This window comes from Pteropus medius, unplaced genomic scaffold (assembly GCF_902729225.1).
Source record: "Pteropus medius unplaced genomic scaffold, Ma_sr-lr_union100, whole genome shotgun sequence".
NCBI classification, from domain to species: Eukaryota; Metazoa; Chordata; class Mammalia; order Chiroptera; family Pteropodidae; genus Pteropus; species Pteropus medius.
This window is the reverse complement of record NW_024356249.1, coordinates 9,110,608-9,130,224: the sequence shown is the minus strand read 5'-3', so window position 1 is coordinate 9,130,224 and position 19,617 is coordinate 9,110,608. Positions and strand designations below refer to the sequence as shown.

The 19,617-nt window shown below is 36.5% G+C and overlaps 1 protein-coding gene across 9 annotated transcripts in view; it reads right to left on the bottom strand.

The window, feature by feature from the left end:
- CEP41 (centrosomal protein 41) overlaps positions 1–19,617 on the bottom strand; it is a 42,336-nt gene that overhangs the window by 3,899 nt on the left and 18,820 nt on the right. For 4 of the 9 annotated variants that reach the window (XM_039860574.1, XM_039860568.1, XM_039860569.1 and 1 more), the window contains 7 exons: positions 14,508–14,555; positions 10,296–10,357; positions 9,229–9,298; positions 3,619–3,763; positions 1,782–1,933; positions 1,315–1,382; positions 134–248 (listed from right to left, as the gene is read on the bottom strand). In XM_039860574.1, coding sequence (XP_039716508.1) covers positions 134–248; positions 1,315–1,382; positions 1,782–1,933; positions 3,619–3,763; positions 9,229–9,298; positions 10,296–10,357; positions 14,508–14,547 — 652 coding nt within the window. In that variant the 5' untranslated portion in view covers positions 14,548–14,555. Of the gene's footprint in view, positions 1–133; positions 249–1,314; positions 1,383–1,781; positions 1,934–3,618; positions 3,764–9,228; positions 9,299–10,295; positions 10,358–14,507; positions 14,556–15,314; positions 15,439–16,053; positions 16,214–18,104; positions 18,782–19,617 lie in introns of those variants that run through there. The other 5 variants (XM_039860571.1, XM_039860572.1, XM_039860573.1 and 2 more) reach the window with 4 other exon arrangements.

Here is a 19,617-nt window from a genome sequence, read left to right as displayed (position 1 = left end):
CCCGCAGAGTCTTCGAGGTCTGCCTGTACTAAATTCTGACTTCTCAGAGGAAAAAGGTGATGAGGTGGGGTTGAAGGGTTGTGAGTCCAAATATCTGCCTTTTATGTCCTAAGCAGAATAGAGTCCCGCTCACCTCCAGAAAGCATGAAGAGGTTTTCAAATCCCCGCTCACACATGGTGGTGGCCGCTTGGCTGGCCAGCCTCTCATCATCATCATACAGAATGATGATCTTGCCGTGGGCATTTTTCTAAGAGGCAGATGAGTTAAGGTTCGACCGTGCTCGGTAAATGCTCCTAGACTATAAGAAACCCCCAAGGAACAAAGAGCCGTCAAAGTTCACCTTTCTGAATTCAGGGGAATATCAAACGAGCGCGCTCCTCACTCATCACACTCATCTCTCTGCTACGGAAACCACATGAGCTGGAGAGCTTTTTTATAAACTAATACTGTCGTGGTCCAAGGCAGCACCATCACACACACTACTCTCTCTCGCTCTGTTATCATTACAGCCCTGGAAGTATTACAAGCTTCATTTTACAGGCAAAGAAATAGAAAAACTTTTATGTTCAATGTGTTCTTATTTATAAAAACAATTTAGCATTATTTATAATAGTAAAAAAAAAAAAATGGGAACCACCTAAAAGTACAATAGAGAGGAAAAGTTTAGTAAATTACAGTAAATCTGAAGATGAGATATTATACCCATCAAAAATGGAGTTTATAAAGAACTTGTCTTAGTGTGGGAAAATACACTGTAATATGAAGTGGGGGAAAAACAAGATACTAAATTACATACACGCTATAATTTCTACTTTGTTAAAAAATACACAGAAAACAGTCAAGAATCATATATACAAAAAATGTAGTAAGTTGCTCGAATGGATGATTATTGAAGATTTTCAGTTTTCTTTCTTACATATTTCAGTAAATTATTTTATACTTGTATAATTTTTTTTTTTTTAGCAAAAAAATTAAAATTTTAAGAAGAAAAAAGTTAAAATAGAAGGAATAAAATTTACTTAAGTTTTACCTGGGAAAGTTTTCTGGGGGAAAATGTCTTAGGACTAACTCACTCTGAAGAAACCATAACCTTTATCCCCGATGTTTGGGGCGCAGTGCAGCATGGCTTGGAAGCTTCTACTTTAATAGGATACGCAGCAGGAGCTAAGAATCCAAATTCTAAAATATGCTAAGAAAACTAATCATTCCCAAAATCTTGCTCAGAGTTTTCTTACTAGAAGCATGATTAACAAAAAATTTGATTCTTAAAACCCTCATTATCACCCAACTCCATAAAATGCAACAAAGGATACATATTCAAGAATATCATTTGAATAAGGGTTCATTGTTCTAGACAGAGTTGCAATTGGGTAACTGTAAGCTGCAGAGAGAAGAAAAACTCAGGAAGTTTGTAGCTATCTTAGTACAACTCGGCCCCAATTCCCAGCTGGTTTAAAGTCTAACTAAGAGTTGAAAGAAATAAATTTTCATAATCAGCGAGCCATAAACCTAAATATTTTTGTGAAAGAAAAGAAACAGGACACTATAAACAAAATATGAAGCTTCACTTGATGTTTCTCACATTTAGCACTGGGCGCCACAGCCACCCGAGAATGTCACCGGCCTCTCACAGAGCGTTATGGTAAAGCCAATTCACAGGTTCCCATAACGGAGCTAGCTTACATATGGGTTCCTTATCTGCTGACCATGGGATATGGTTCAATCCTGCTGAGAATCCCGTTGTGGGGAGTGAGATTCTGTAAAGCCTTCCCTGTCTTACCTCCAACAACGTGGCACTGTTGGTAAGAATCTCTGTCTCGCACATCGAGCAGCAGGAAGGGGCAGTCGGGGTAAGGTTTGTCTTTGGTGTTGGGCTCTGCTTTCTTCGCTAGCCCTTTGTCTAGATCCAGCTCCCCAACACCACTGATGACGCTGCAAGTAAAATAGGAGGTCAGCAGAAACTAGTCAGGGGTTGATGGCTTAAAGGTCAAATGCGTTTCTTCAGAATAGCGAGTGTGCTCATTTCAAAAGACACTTCAAAGAAAAAGGAAAATGGAGAGTGTGTCTCAGTTCTACCTTGGATTGCAAAATCCTATGGATTCCTACTCTATTTCACTGGACCCCAAGGAGGGGGATCCATGGGTCCATAGTTACCTTCAGAGAATGCATGTTAGGTCATTAGCGTGGCCGAGGGGTTAGAAACTGTAGCGTGCATGCTGCCTCCAGCAACGAGGGCAGCGTTCAGGGAAAGAAAGAGGCGAACCGTTGATCTGACGGAATTTTGAGGGATGTAAGAAAGCAGAGCCGAAGGGGAAAGAATAAGGTTGATAGGAAAGAAAAAATGAAGGTGTTTCCATGTGTATTATACGTAATATAAAGTAACAACGACGTTTCAACATATCTGAGACAGCGACCTAGCCAATGTGGATTTTGAACCTCAATGTTTTCAGTAGTTATCTATACTTAATTCAATTTTATAGGTTACAGCATTGAGGCTGAAGAGGCTTTCAGATTTGGTGGAATCCGTATAAGGAGACAGAGGAAAAGCTAGGATTAAAATGAGGGAATTGACCACTGACAGTTTTGTTTTTAAGGTCAGAAAATCAGGGAAATTTGTTGCCATATTAATATTATAGGCAAAATGTGGTGAAAATATGAATCAAAAGAATAAAGAAGAGTGTTATGAACAAAATGGCAAATAGTGAAATATCTGTTAGAATAAGATAATTACTTTCCTAGGCGAATATGAAGACATACAGGCAGACATGTACGCCAAGCCAGAGACTGGCATTAGCATAGTTCCTCTCCCGGCACAGCAGTCAAATTCTGCATTTAAATCCGATAAACACTATAACAGTGTGCCACATAGTGCATATTTTGTTGAACCAAAGGAGAAGAAAATCTATTTCATATGAAACTGCACCCTCAATAAGGAGTCTTGCTGGTCTAACTTGTTTTGAATGCAATTTTAGAGTCCTTGCACAAAAGTAGTTATAAAAATAATAACGGTGGTAGAAATGAGAGCAATTTTTCCTCTAGTCGAAATGTCTTACCAGTAGAAGGGACGGATATGTGCTGCAAATCAGCTCCGTCTTATAATCGACAGTTAATAATTGTGAGAAAGTGTCGCATCACGGCCTATGGAATAAGAACCACCAGCCACATACAGCCTGAGAATCGACACCAAGGGCCGCTCTCACTTTCTTTGCATCTCCCTATTTAAATATCAGAGCGCTGTGTGCGGCACTCTATCTCTCTTCTGATTCTAGTCAGAGTGATTACAATAAGCTGCAGCAGACAGAAAAGGTGGAGAAAATCATACTCTCTGAGTCAAAGAATAGTAGTTGTAAAGCCAAGCCCTAATAGCAAACGTGCATATAGGAAGGCTGAGAAGAATGGAAGTGAAGAGTGAAAATTAATGCTCTCCTATTAATAGATTCTTACATTAACTGACAAAGAATGCTGGGAAAAGATGCAGGAGGTGGAATTTATATAAAGAGAATGTCGAAGGGCTGGGATGAAAATGTGAGACTTCACTACCGCCAATTAAGTCACAGAAATCAGTCTTGACTAATATGAAGGTAAATGCAGTGAAAACATGAATGCGATTAGATTACCTCTGGAGAGTGGAGCGATTGGAGTCCCCTGCTCCCACGCTATTTATGAACTGGACAGGGCTCGGTGACTGCTCACCCGGGCTCCCCTTCCCGTTGGTCCTGGCTGTGATTTCAGCATCGGGGTCTGAAGTCGCAGAATCATTGTCTAAAATTTGAAAATGAAGAAATAAGTAAATTTAACCACAGAACTTGTATTTCTTAGGCAGTGTCACTGAAATTAGGTCAAGAAAAGGAAATCATATCACCAAAATTAAACTGTTCTATAAATTCTAATGTATAGCTTCTCAGAATGTCATCTGTGGACCCCAGGAGTCCCTGAGGCCCTTTCAGGGAATCTGTAAGGTGAAAACTTTTCATAATAATATGCAGATGTTGTCTTTTTTACTGTGTTGATATTTTCACCAATGGTGCAAGTGAAATGGTGGACGACACTGTCAGCGCCTTAGCAAGAATCAAGGTAGTGGCATCAAATTTTATTAGTAATCATTCCATTTTTCACCAACATGTAAACACAGTCAATAAATATGGCAGTCTCACTAAAAAAAGACCCTGATGAAGCAGCAGTAATTAATAATTTTATTAGATCTCATCCTTAAGTACACACCTTTTTAATATTCTGTGTGATGAAACGGGGAAATGCACACAACGAATCTGCTACATACCAAAGTACCATGGTCGTCTCAAGGAAAAGCATCAGTGTGGTTAGTGCTGTTTTTGCCATGAACACTACTTTTATTTGGAGGAAAACTGACAGAAAAGCTATGGTTACTTAGATTTGTGCATCTGGCAGACATTTTCTCAAAAAATGATCTAAGTGAACTTGTCATTTCAAGGACAACTACTGATGGTACCTATTGTGATGATTACATTTTAAACAAAAATCAGAATTTTGGAAACGATGTGCCGCCAGGAACTTGCCTGTTTCCCTATACTTAATGACCTTTCTGGGAAGGTAAGTGGTAAGATGAATAAAAGTGACTTTTTGATATTGTGTAATGCAATTTGTCAACATTTAGAAGATCTTCATAACTCAGTGAACCAATATATCTTTCACAAAACCAAAGTGTGATGTTATAAAGTCATGCATGGGTAAACGATTCATTAAAGCTCACGAAAAGCTCATTGATATGGTCTCAGAGTCCACATTACAACTCTTAGGAAACTACCACGCGTCAAGTTTTTGTGTCATATCGAATAAAAATATCCACAAGTACTGAAATGGCTATTAAAATACTCATCCCTTCTGCACCTACAGGGTCTTCTATTAAATCAAGACATTAACGAGGTTTACAAAAAAGTAAAACAATGCTATTCTCAGTAGTATTTTTGTTTAAGAAATATAGCTATTTTGCATAAAAATTTGTAATGGGTCTAGTATTGTTATTTTTAAGTGAAATAGTAGGTAAATATTTTTTTAAGTTCTCAGTTAAAAATCTTATTACCCTAAATATTAATAGTTATAATTCACATAAACCAAAACTTTGAAGTCATCAATAATTTTTATAGTGGAGGGAGACATACCAAAAAGTATGAGAATTTGCTGTTCTAACCTGTATAATTAGAGAAGAAATAAAAATAAGAAATAAAAATAAAAATAACCTGTATAATTAGAGAAGAAATAAAAAAATAATAATTTGCATGTGATATAACTGGGAACTTCAAGAGAATCCTGTAACAATAGGAAAATAGAATTGTGATTAGAAAAAAAAAATACGAAGGCACAAAATACTTTCCTATATACCAATTAGAAAATAACATGAAGACCATTTCATTTACAGTAACAAATGCAGATATAAAATATATTCTCCTAGAAAATAAGAAATTCTCCTATTAAGAAATGTAGGGGAGAGGGGAAGAGGGAGGTAGGTGGGGTAAAAGGGGTCAAATATGTGGTGACAGAAAGAAATCTAACTATGGGAGGGGAACACACAATGCAATATATGTATGCCTCACTGTTAAATTGTACACCTGAAACTTACTGAATTTCGTTAACCAAAATGTCACCAAAAAAAAGGAAATTAAAAATATATTTAAAAAAAGTAAATTTAAAAAAAGTAAAAACTACCTAAAGAAAAAAAATAAAACAACTTAAAAAAAATGTAAAGGTCCTATAAAAATGTATAAGTCCTTTATAGGTCTTATAAAAATTATAGTTAGGGACATTACAGATCTGAATGAAGAGAGTGACATACCTTGCATATTCCTGACTGGGTGACTAAAAGTGAAATTATGTTAATCCTTTCCAGATGTATTTAATTTTTAGCCTTTATACAAATCCCAATGGGATTTTTTTAAAGCTTAAAAGAATTTTAAATGTAAGAGCAAAAACATTTTATGTGTGTATAAAATTGGCAAAACTGACTCATCAAAATGTAACATATATTGAAAAGGTAAACGATCAAAACAATGCCGAGCTACAACCAGAACAATAGGATGTAATAGAGAACAGAGACAAATCCTAGAATATACATAACTAGCTAACATATGTTAAAGGTGGCACCGCAACTCAAAAGGGAGAACTATTGAGCGAATAAATGGTGTTGGAATAATTTGCCAATTATCTAGAAAAAGAGAAAAATCAAATTTAGATAACCCACTCTCATCATATATCAAAACACATAACAGATGGATTAATGTAAACAAAACAAAACAAAAACCGAGCAAGCTAATAGAAGAAAACATAGGTAAATAATTTATCTTATTTTGGATTTTATGAGTCTAAAGCAATGGAACAAAATACAACATGAAAGGCTAATAGCTTTAATCATGTAAAAATGTAAAACTCAATATATGAAAAAAAATCCCAATACACAGAAAATTAAAAGGTGAATAACAAATTAGGAAAAATATCTGTGACATATATGGATGAGAATAGGGCAATATACTTAATTATAAAGTTTTTAAAAATTAACTAGCTCTTTAATTGAAAAAGGATCACGTGTACAAGGTAAAAATGCAAACCAGATAAATTAATATGGGAAGGAAGTTGTCTTCCCACTCCAGACCCGCAGGCCCTCGGGCCTCCTCCCCCCACGGGAGCCAGCTTCGCATGTTTATGTCTCCTTCCAGAAATGAGACTACATACTTTTGCATATATTTTATTTCCTCTTTTTACATATCCAGGAGAATGCCATTCATACTGCTGTACGCTTTTTTTGTTTTGTTGTTTGATTTTTACTTAATAATATAGCTTGGAAATTGTTCCAAATCAAGTAAAGATTTTTCTCATTTATTTCCAAAGCTGTATTGGTGTCCAAAGGTAAAAAGATATCATAATTATATAAAGCTTTCATAAAACAATAAGTAATAGATGAACATTCCATTAGGAAAAAAAAGGAAAGGACCTGTAATATCCTCAAAAGAAGAAATGCATAGGACCAATAAATATGCACATACACAAAGCTCAATCTCACTATCAGAAATTCAAAATAAAACTAGTAGACACCATTTGTTCAACTATCAAATGGGTAGATATTTACAAAAATGATAATTAATCAACACTGGCTAGGATGGGGAGAAACTGGTCTTCTCATTCACTTGGTGGGAACGCAGACAGGTAGAACCATTCTGGAGATAATGTGAATCAGCACTGAGCAACTCAGAATGGTTCCACCCTTCATCCATCTGCAGTAATTTATCTTCAGGAAATAATCAGAACTACACAAACGTTTATGTATTTACATTGCAGCATTATTACATAAAAGTAAAAACTTAGAAAAACTGTAATGCCCAGCAACAAGAGAATAATTAATAAATTATGTTATAGCCAAAGGACAGACATTACGTGACCACACAATCTTTACACTGAAGCTTTGGAAGTCTACTTAATGACATGAAAGTATGCACGATAAAATGTTAATTGAAAACAGCATAACACAAAACTATATACAAAGAGTATGAATTTGGATGGGAGTCAGATGGGGGTAAATAGACCAAAATGTTAACAGGGATTATGAGTTATTTTAATTTTCTTCTTTATATGTATATTTTGTAGCTTTCTAATTTCCTAAAAATATACTTTTCAGCAGGACAAAACAATAAACATTATAAAAGGAGATTTTTTAATCCTTCGAAGATAGCCAATATTCAAACAGATACAATCTGTTCTACAGGCATTCCTGAGTGAGTTATTATTCTGTGTAGAGCAGCAGAAAACACTAATATCACTCACACGTTATGGCGTCCTATTTTACAAGAGCCTATTTTGCTGTGTAAATTTATCTCAGAGGAGAAAATTGCATTTGCCCATATGTCCTGGCGCTGAAATCTCTATAATGAATGAAAAGACCCAATCCAGGTACTTATATAACTAGGTTAAAATTGGGAGTACTTGTATGAGGAGACTCAATTATCTCTGTTACAAAGAGCCCTTATTTCTCTGCCGTGTGAGAGGCATCTGTCAGAGATAAATTCCTGGCTTTTTCAAATTCTCTTTATCCTCTTTAACAAAAACAAGCCCAGGGAAATGACAGTTGAGTTGCACAAACCCAGTGTTCAGACTTCCTGAGAAACTTGTCTTGAAATCAGAAGTCAAATTCCTGGCCTACATCAGCTTTAACAAAACACATTCCCCTTCAATAAACAGCCACACATTGATTGTTGAGTATCAGGATAAAATAAAGACCTTAACTCTGTGTATTCTTTTCATGAGAGTACAACTAAGAGGTTTTATTTCGACTTGGTATTTAAGAAAGGAAATCTGGAGCCTACCTATCTTTCTAGCCTTATCTCCTACCAGGCACCTCAGACCACAGCCAGACTGGATTACGTGATTCCCTAAACACGCTTGCAGCTTTTTCTTCTCCATTCCTCTGGTCAGGCTGCTCCTCAGTCTGCAACAGCATCACCCTTAACGTCCAGTTCAAAAGCCTTAAGAAAGTCTATCTGTTTTCTAACTGGAAAATAACTTTCCTTCCTCGGAACTTCCATAGCAAAGACACCGGTTGCTATGGAAGGCAAAGATTTGTATCTTAGGTCCATTCCTTACTGGTTGTATCACCTTGAGCAAGTCATTTAAACTCTGAGGTTTGGGCTTCTCATCTGTAAAGTGTACCTTCCTTCTAGAGTTTTTGGAAAGGTTAAATAAGAAAATGCATGTGAAATATGTAGCAATACATATTCAACAAATGATGGTTTTCTTTCAGTCTTCCATTAGGAATTTCTGCCATGGTAGTAATTTTGTATTTCTGTTATTCTCCTCACCTAATGTGCACACACACATATCCACATGCACACACGTGACTACAAATTCCCGGGACGCAGAGCTGTGTTTCATTCATCTTTGTAGTCTCATAGCACCTAATTCTGTGATCTGTACTATATAGAAAAAACGAAAAATATTTGTTGAAAAAAGTAATTAGTATATTAAACCATCTAAAACATTTAAAACAAATGTCAGAGCCAGAAATCCAGATGGCTTTTTAAAAAAAAACAAAACAAAAAACAAGAATTAACAATTAAAACCCCAGACAGCACTTCGCAGAGAGTAACAGTCTAATTACAAATGGATACATCAAAGTCTTAGTCCCTGTGAACACAACAGCACAGGGTGAGTACTTCAGTCAAATGGTCAATTCCTTATTTTCCCCCCGCATCCTCAATTCTCATTACCTTCTAGTCTTTGAATCTCCTCAGCTGTCACTTCCAGTGTTTGATCAGATAGGGAAGCAACCTGGATGACCTGAGAGAAAAAAGAATGACATGTGTAGATGTGTGTATGTTTGTTTGTCTTTAAACAGAGGCAATTCTTTCTTTTACAAAAGATGAGGAAACATCAAAGATCTCTTGTTTTAGGAAACTGTCAGTGTCCTCAATTGGAGACTAAACCTCAGGTCTCCTTACTTAGGGAGTGGTAATTACACTGTAGATGATCATGTTAGAAGAAAAGATTCATTTAAAATATTACACAATAAACTTAAAAGACCAAAAGGGTAATTTAGGACAAGAAACATGAATAAGAGTCTAAAAACTGCATCCATATATATTCTAGTCCCAACACAGCATGTTATTTCTTGAAAATGCAACATTTACAATAACAGAATTGTATCAGCAAACAATTCTTCATGCAGTGAAGAAATAAATGTAATTGTGAGTATATTGATTAGAACAATGTATACCTACATACAGTTTTTAAAGCACTGTTCATAATTTAGCTGATAAGACCTAAGATCCACCTTGGGTTTCATCAATGGAATTCTTGTTTGGGGGCCAGAGAGATACTCTGTCCATCATTTTCAAAAGAAAGAAGAAAGTGACTTTGCCAAAGTAGCAAAATAACCCAAGGCAGAAGGACTTGGAAAAAGAGCTCAGTAACAGAAGGGAGATCACCTCATTTTCACAGAGAAAAATGCCCAAACGGTCCAGAGTCCAGAATTCTAGATTTGAAATATTCACTGGACGAGGAAAAGAAAAAATCTAAATTAAACCACAAATTTTATGATTTAAAAGTAGAATGCAATTTTTACTTCATATAATTTTTATCAAAGAAAAGAGAAAATTTTCACACCATCCTCAAATGAACACACACACCACACACCAATTAATCCTTGAACAAGTGAAATATAAGGAATCAGAAAAATACCCTCTGCAAACATTACCTAGAGTTGAATTCAGAAATACTCACGTAAAGCAGCACAAACTAGACAGTCTCTATTCCGGGGGAAGATCATTAAACTTACCAGCTGGGCAAAAGTTGTAACTTTTAGTCTTTTGAAAAGCTCATCTTTCTTGTATCTATAATCTGAAAAGCAGGACAGGACAATTATTTTTCTAGGTTTATTTTGCTTTCTTAAGGTATTACTAGTTCTTTCTAGTCATCGAGTTGTATGGTATATATTTCAAGTTATACATATGATTTACATATATTACCTCATTTGATCCGCATGATATCCTCAAAATTAAAAGTGCCAAGTATTATATCATTTCTTCATTTTTCTCCTTTGTTTTGGCCAATAGGAACCCTAAAGCTGAATTGATAAGCCACCTTTTTGTATCTAGTGACTTTATCCTTTGCCTTTATTTTATTAGTCTACCATTTTCCTTTTATTATGCTGTCTCTGCTTTGCCACATTGTATCACATGCATTTTTGTAAGCTGCTTTAAATCCTTTTCAGAACAAAGCAGGGAATAACGTCTACATTTTACAAATGAGGACAGAGACCCAGAGCCGGGTTACCCCAGGTCAAAGAGCTGGAAAGAAATTTACACCTTACTATTCTAACTCTACCCTGAAAAGAAAACAATTATATTCCTGAGGTGACAAACTATGCTAGAGACACAGGGCAACACTTTTTCCCCCTAGGGTATAATGCTGGGCAAAAAGTAATGATTGGTCCGATAACCTTTTGTACCAGTTTCTCTTCAACTCCACCTCAATAAAAGTCAACCTCTTCTGTTTTTTAAGATGAAAAAGTTCTAGAGATGACTGTACAACAATGTGAATATACTTAACTACTGAACTGTATACTTAGAAGTGGTTAAGATGGTAAATTTTATGGTATGTTTGCTTACAATTAAAAAAAATAAAAATCAACCTAAAACATCAATATGTATTCAGTGCTATCTTTATGGTATTTCTGCAATTGTTTATGTTAATAATTTGTCATATCACATTAAACAGTTAAAATCTAGCCAATCTCACTTCATCTACTATCTGTCCCACAGAAGCACGTTAAAAGTTAGTTTCCTTAAACTTTTCTGAAGATGACTGCCAATTCTGAAGTTTTCAGCGCTGAACTCCAGCCCACTCTTACCCTTCACTCCTGTTCTAGGTTTGTATGTCGGAGCCCATGACTCCTTAAAGACTGCTTCATTATCTCAGAATCACTAAAGGCTAGCTGGATAATTACTGTGGCTTTCATGGCATAAATGTCTCATAAGCTAAGACTCCTAGCAACAAAGGAAAGGATTAAAGGTATTTAAGACTGTGTACCTGGTATAACTAATCATTTCCATGAATTTTCCAAAAAAAACCAGTACAGACTGGATAGTTACTCTGGAGGATACCATTAGCTTGCTTTACCAAACAACTTACAACTCAGTCAGGAAATGATATTACTTTAAAAACTAGCCTTTGTAAATATATCAAGACTCTCTTACAGGAAATTAAAGCTTCTCTGTTCTAAAACGTCTTAGAGAGAACAATTTGGCTAATAACTGACCATTACTTCTAGAAAATTCGTAACATAATTTCCCCTGGATTCAACAAGGTAACAAACCTACATGCAAGTGAGCTTCTAAAACCCGCCAGGATACAGACCCGAATAGCTGAGCACAAGCTATAAAAAGTGCAACTGAATAGCTACAGTATTCCCCTCAATTGCCACCAACCTGCCCACCAAAAATCATTTATGTAAATCAACACGGCAATAAATCAGCCAATGAAAACAGTGAAGTAGTTTGCACTGTGTCATTTATCCACTGGTATTCCTTTGGTATAGCTACATTGTCTGAAATACTTCTCCAATTCTTCACATTCTAAGTACAAAATGTACACATTAAAATCCCCTTTAACGCAGTAGAAATGACCTCAAACAAAACATAGACTCTGCTATATTCTAATGACTGGCATTTCTAGTGTCCTCTCACGAGCACTAGAAATCCCACTGCACATTTGAGCCTGAACGCTACATACCTGGTTCTGGTTTAGAAGGACAGCCATCATTAGGACTTTCTGACATTATTACTCAGAGATAAAAGATCAGACTAGACGTGTGAAGGTAAGTTTTAAAGTTTATAAAAGGATGACTTGGAAGGCTCTGTCAGTCTGTCCTTGCAAGAGCGAACAGAGCTTTAAGAATGGAGCTTCTGCTACTGTAGCTTCTTCCAAACTCCGTGATGGAGACAAATAACCCTAGTTTCAGAAATGTTATCAACTTTTGCTTCTCCAGTAAGTCTGGAGTCTAAGTCTGTCTCTCTCGAGTTACTGGAAGGACAGAGACCTGACTATCTAGGATGTTTCACATTGGATCCAACCAGTGTCATCTAAGTACCAGAAGCCAAGAACAGGCTTTGTAAACACTCAATAGACACAGAGTGTCTATTTTCCCTGGGCAGAGTTGAAAGAATATTCAGATTACAAAGGAATTCTGCATTTTCAGGGTTCTGTTAAAACACGTTATTAGCAAAGGGAAGTTGGGCTCACAGTAGAAGACAAATCAAAGGAAGTAACAGAACAACGTTTGTGATTTCACAGAAAGACATGGCATCTAAGGTAATCTGAGAGAAGTGATGGGTCTAGGGTATCATGAAACAAGGCAATATTATTTTCCCTTTTGACCCAAAAGAACACCTACAACAGAAAATGGGAAAAGAGAAGGAAAGAGCTTCCAAAATGTAGATCCCAAACCAGAATCTGAAGTAATTCTAGTCAGGGAATCAGTACGAGGTGTGTGAAACAAGGTGAGAGGCACCTCCTGTCTTACTAAAAGGAAGCCCACGACTTCTAAAAAGAGGGAAGCAAGCATTTTCAAGGACTCTATTCCAGAGGTATTTATTTGGGGAAGATAAGCTCCATTTAAAGTTCAGATATTAAAGAAACCACATTGTGCTTTTAAGAAATGTTTTAAACAGGGTTTCAGCAACCTAGGTGGAACGAGACATTTTTATGGGACAAATTTTGGTGTGGCCATGTGAGCTTACACCCAGCTACGAATGGGTAGGAGGTGAAAGAGACTACAAACCAAATGTGAAGCAGGCCAGCTGAATTTTGCCTGCCATGGGTGGATGAACTAAGGACAACAACAATGAAGCCTAGGTGAGTAAATGAGATCTTTTTCGTAGCTTAAAATTTTAATACATACTTAAAATATATATACTTACCTAATATAAAATGTAATGTAATGTATAAAATATAAAATAGATATATAAGAAGAAAATAAAAGGCTATAGTGACATTATACATTAAAAAACAAACGTCTATAGCATTAGCCCTTATAGCTGAACCACGCAAATAACAGAGTCAGCAGAAAGCTGCTCCTGAGTCCACACTTATTAAGTGGGGTTTCTCAGCAGTTCCAAAGGAACAGAAACATTATCATTTAAATTAAAAGGCCTGCTGTGTAAAAACAAAAGTTCTGGTGAATTCTGGATTTGTAATAGTCTCTTCCCAGAAGATGTATATTACCAGAGCCAAATCCTGAGCTGTTATCAGTCACAGTACCTCTTTACCAGCATTAGCTAAATACTTTACTTACACTGTGTTCTCCTATTGAAGATACAAGCAAATCCATCTTAGAAAATAGATGTTTCTACTTCTTTAATTTTGGCCTTGATGTGTACATTTTACATCCGTTTTGGAGACAGACTGAAATATTATGATTTTGTGCAAGGGCGAAGCATTCAATGGCTAGTAGCATATCTTTGCAGAAGATTCGTTTTTAAAAAAGATGTGCGTGAAATATGATTTTTAATTAAAAGGAAGCAGACTGCAGTGAATTTATAATACATAACACCACTTTAAGAATAAGCTTTTTCTCACATCTCAGTCTTTCATGAATACTGTTGAATTTATACTCAAAAGAATGTTATGAAATGAGAGCTATTATTACTCCCACCTCAGGTATAGAGAAAATAAAACAGGAAAGATTAAGTACCTTGGAAAAGGCCACAAAGACTGCAGTACAATGAAACTAGAAGCCGGTTCTCACGGCTTAACTAGAGCTCATTCCATATTCCAACATGAACATCTCCTATGGGATCTAAGTCAGGCCGGGCTCGACCCACAAGCCACAATCTTAGCAGCTAACGGGGATGGTGCAGTGTTTCCCACATCTTTCTCAGCACCTTCCATCTCACCTGACTCCCCCCAGAGGAAGGCCAGGGCTGTTAATAACCATCTTACGGACGACTACAGGGCTCCACTATCCCAGCCCATCAATAGTGTTACTCACTTCTTTTGATCTCTTCTAGCTTCTCAGTGTATTTAGTCATACTGTTACCTAAAAAGAGAATAAGGAGTTTAGATATGCTTTTAATGAAAGGAAATGAGTAACACTGTGAAAATAGAACGGAGTACAAGTATTCCCTAAGCTTTCTTGGCCTGTTTTTTCATAACTACAGGAGACAAATGGGCCACACACAGTAATGGTCTTTTGGATTACATAGCACCATTGAAAGATGAGGAATCGAGGGAAATGTTTCGGTTAAATGTCTTTAAACTGGGGTACACACCCAATAAACATTAAAGTCCCAGGCAGTAATGATATATATGTGTGTGTGTATACATATACATATATACGTGTGTGTGTATACATACACACACACACACACACACCACCACCACACACACACACACACACACACACACACATATATATTTTTTTTTTTTCTCTTTCTGAGTCAAGGCTTTCCTCCTCCTTTTATACCCCCTCCCCCATAATCTTTTTGTGGGGAAGCTATGTAGAGAAGAAGCAGTGATCTTTGAAAGTCTAAAATGTGCTGTTGTGGCTACCCAAGCAACCCTTTCCTCTCTTAGTCTTGCGGTTTCCCTCTTTCTTGAACTTGGCCTTCCACTATTCATGCTGATGCTGCAGCCTGAACTAGACCACACAGTCTATACACTAAGATATACCATGGATTTGATTTGCTGAGAAATAACAGTAGATTCCCGCAATGCAGAGAGTCCCCAGCACTCGTGTTTTATAGCCTGGTTCTACAATACTAGGTTCTAGCCAACATGGGTTGGAGAGTTTTCATACATTAAAACTGGGCCAGGATCATTCTGGTTTCTGAATAAAGTCTAGTTCTCAAGCCAGGGGTGATTATTTTTTACTGGCATGCTTCGGTTTGGTTCAGTTCAACACAGCAAGCTCTATATGGCACCTAAAAAGTATAACAAAGAGGGAAAATATTCAAAATAATTTCTACTTTCTAAAATTGTGCCCCTAACTTTTAAGCCTTGAAAGAAGCTAGTCAGATCCAGTCCCGACTTCAGATAAAAGAAATGCTGCCAACAATGGCATGAACTGATATTTTTAAGGACTATTCTGAATTTTTCTTCATGTTTAAGTCAGAAGCAGAGAAAGAAAAGTCTTGCTTGGAAACCCAAAATACATTTTCAAAACACAACTTATATCATTTGTTATTATTAAATCTTTACCATGAATTCATCATGGAGTGAAATTACATTGAGTAATAAAAAATTTTTTCATCTGAAGACACACACATTCTCTGGATCAGAACTCAGTTTCGTCCTAGAGCCAGACTATATATCCTTCCAAAAGCTCAGAGACATAACTGCCTGAGTACACTCAAAAGAGACACTGAGAATGTCTCAGAAGAGGTCCAAATAACACCAAAGACCAGGATTAGAACCAAATATTATCTTCTTTAGGTTCTTCAGGCTGGAACTGACTTGAGACGTGACGAGTTCTCCAAAGCGGACACCATGAATTCTTCCTAGACACACATCCCTCTCCCCTGCAACTCTGAACTCACACAGGAGCTCGAAGGTCAATGCAGTGGGGGAAGGCAGGGCAAACTGTGCTGTTTTGCATCCCGCAATCTTATTCTTAAACTATTTTACATAGTAGCTTTTGTTCCTGAGTCCCCTACAGTTGCATGTTGTTGACGTGGCAGCTTCTTTTGGCTAGGGCAGCTTCAGGCAGTCTCATCAGAAAAAATCGAGGTACCAAAAAAAAAAAAAAAAGAGACTGATTTGTCCACTGACGCAGCAATAAATAACTAAGCCAGGAGCAGTATTCCCAACTTCCTGGTTTCTAATACGGCTTACGAAAATACATCACTTCTCTAGTTGTGTTGTTTTTAAAAAAACACGATTTCGCTGTGAGGTAAATATGTAGGAAGTGTTACTTCCTTAATAGTAGCAGGTGGGAACCATTTTATGCTCTAAATTCCCCGAAGCATATTTCGCATGGAAAACAATAGCCAACCTTATTATATAGTCTTCATTATTAAAACATTGCATTTCCAATCTATAACGGTTTCCACTAACAGAAATGTCTAAAATCCATTTCTCAACCAATTATCAATATTTTCAGAGCAATTACACAGCACTTCGTCTTGTACCAGCAAGTGCCTTAAACAACCCTGTGAGGCAGGCTGTCACTTCTGTTTGTTTGTTTTCTCACTAAAGGACCAGGCAGGGAAACAAAAGTCTTTTGCAGAGGTATACAAATATTTGGCAAAATTAAGAACAAATCTAAGAAGGCTATTGACAAGAAGCCCTTTTCTCTGTAGACATTCAAGGTAGCCAAGAAGGGAGAAAAAAAGAAAATTGAGGATTTCTGCATTGTTTCAGCTGGAGAAATGAGACAGTGGAATGGCTGACTAATTGACCCAAAATTCCCTAAACATGATTTTAGAAAGTATGAAAAGTAGTATTTTACCTTATTTCTTATGCTTACATCTTAACTAAGCAGCTGATCTTACCAGATCTATTTTATCCAAAAATAGTTTTTTGACTACCTTTTAAAGGGACTAGAAATAGATCAATTCTACAATTGACTTGTTTATAAACACACCTTTGTTTTATACAAAAAAGAGACTAAAAGACCATCAATGAACCAATTTTTTAGAAAAGATTGAAATTACACATTACTGTAAGATAAATTTTCCTAGATAAGACTTTGGTGAAAAGAAAAATGTCAGTGGCTCCCCACTGCTTACTGGCTAAAGTTTAAACTCCTAGCTCTAGTGATGAAGGCACCTACATCTTACCTACCTCTTCAATTTTGCTTTAATTACTAAATTTGACAAACTCTTGGGTTAGTCTTCGGTTCTCTAACATGTCACTTTATCGATATAATCGTAATAGTTCACCCAGCTAGGAGTGACCTTTCCTTCCTCTGAACCTCTATAGCTCTTGGCTTACCGCTCAAAAGGTGTTTATCACTGTACTGTCTTATTTGTGTGCAGATCTTATCTACCTTATTATAACAAAAGACCGAGACTATTTACACACACACACACACACACACACACACACACACTTTATCCCTTCCACTGTCTAGTGTAGGAGGCACTCAAAAATATTTGCTAAATGAAATACAGTATTAAGATCTATTATTTGATGAATCCTTATAATGAATTATTTTATCATGCAAATAATCTTACCCAATTTGGTTTGAGTTTTTGTACATCTAATTTTCTTTCAGCTATGCATAACCTGACTTATATACAGTATGTTATATACTACCTACATGACCCATATTGTTTCAGGACTCAGGTAACCTAGAAATGTAGAAGGTAGTATTTAGCTTCTACTTAGTCTATAACTTAAGTTGCGACAAAAGATATATAAAAAAAAGTTTTATCATTTGAATCAAGAGAAAGAGACAACCCAACTATCTCAATAGTGCTATGCAAAGATAGAGTACAATCGATGAACTGAGTGACTCATTCATTAGATTTTTTCCTTTGTTTTCCCGTAATTTAATAACATTATTTATACTGAGCCAGTAAGAAAAGCAAGTGATTTTGAGCAGCAGTAATCTAAAGTAAGATTTATAAGGCACGAACTCGGTTGCTAAGAGACAACTCCATTGCTTTATTTTTCTTCAATATTTCCCTCTATGGAGAAGTTCTTTTGGCTCAGAAGGAGCAGAAAGCGTGAAAAGAGGCACAGTGGTCCTTTGTTAATCTCAATAAGTTATACGAGTGTATAGTGCTTTCTGGTTTATAAAAAGCTTTCACATACATTTCTTCCTTTGACATCAGAAACAGAATTAAATACCAAATAAAAATGAAGAGTACCTAGTCTGTAATGAGTTTGACTGCTGAAGATCAAGGCTATTAGCAAAAATTCAGGAAAAGTAAAAACTAAAGAAGAAAAAAGAAAATGACTAGTTTATGTAGCGATAACAAAAGTAAAGTGAATTTAAAAAATAAGGCTAGAAAAGGCTGAGCGGAGAAAGTCTCCAGAATTTTAGAAAGCTAAAGAAATTTGAAATTAGACTGAATATAGATTGAAATGAGAGGGTAATGAAGAGTGTAGGAGCCTAACAAAGGGAGAGCCCTGTGGTCTGGGAAGTGTTCCTTAACCAGCCTGTGGTGAGCAGAACAGAAACCCAGAGTGGGTGCTGAGAATACACGAGAACCCTGCGGTGGAGACTGAACCAAATGCCGCCAGGATTTCATCAGCAGCAGAATCCATTCACGGCACAGTCTGGCAATGCTGGGGAGCTGGTTACATACACCCAGGCACCTATGGAACAAAAGAAATACTTGAAGTTCAAAATAATTCTGATATTTCTAGCCTCGGCTATACATCAGTGTTCGAGTTTAGAAGAGAAGTAGAATCAAAAGTATAGAAATAAAAACTAATCTTTACCCAGGAAGAAGATATCAGTCTTGGAAGAACTCAGTAGAAGGTGATTTAGGTGAAGATAGGAGACACCACAAAATTCTTGATTTCTCATGATGAACTCTGAATTGCTCACTGTTTGGTAAGAAAAGATTAGAGACTCATCTATTTAGCCTAAAATGAGAAATGCTGACTCGTTCCTGTGTCAATTTCCACTTCTCTGACTGCACAGTGTAAAAACATACCACAGATGGGAACTCCTTACGCTTGTTTAGGCTATAAGGTCACTCTTATGTTTTCTTAACCAGACTCTTCATCCATTTCACCTCATGGCACACATACAAGTGACAATATTTGAACGGAACACAGATTTGCGCTATCTCAGACCCTGATGGCTATCCAGAAGGCTGAAGAGATCTGTATCAGGTCACATAACCCTCAGTACTGAATGCACAGGGAGATAAGTTATAAAAATGCATAGGAAAAAAAATTAAAATCTTTCCCCTAGATTGACTTTAAGATAATTTCTTAATTTGAAACAACAACAGAAATCGAATGATAGAATAAGATTTCTTTCTCACACTGACTTTAAAATACTTTTGAGTTTTAAGCACTAAAGCACACTTTGGCCCTTCCGAAGAGATTAAAAAGCAGTTTCTGGGACATCCACTTTCAGGAAGATGAGGTCGATGTATTTTTCTCTATTCCTCCAGCTAAGCAAAATAAAAGCCCTGGAC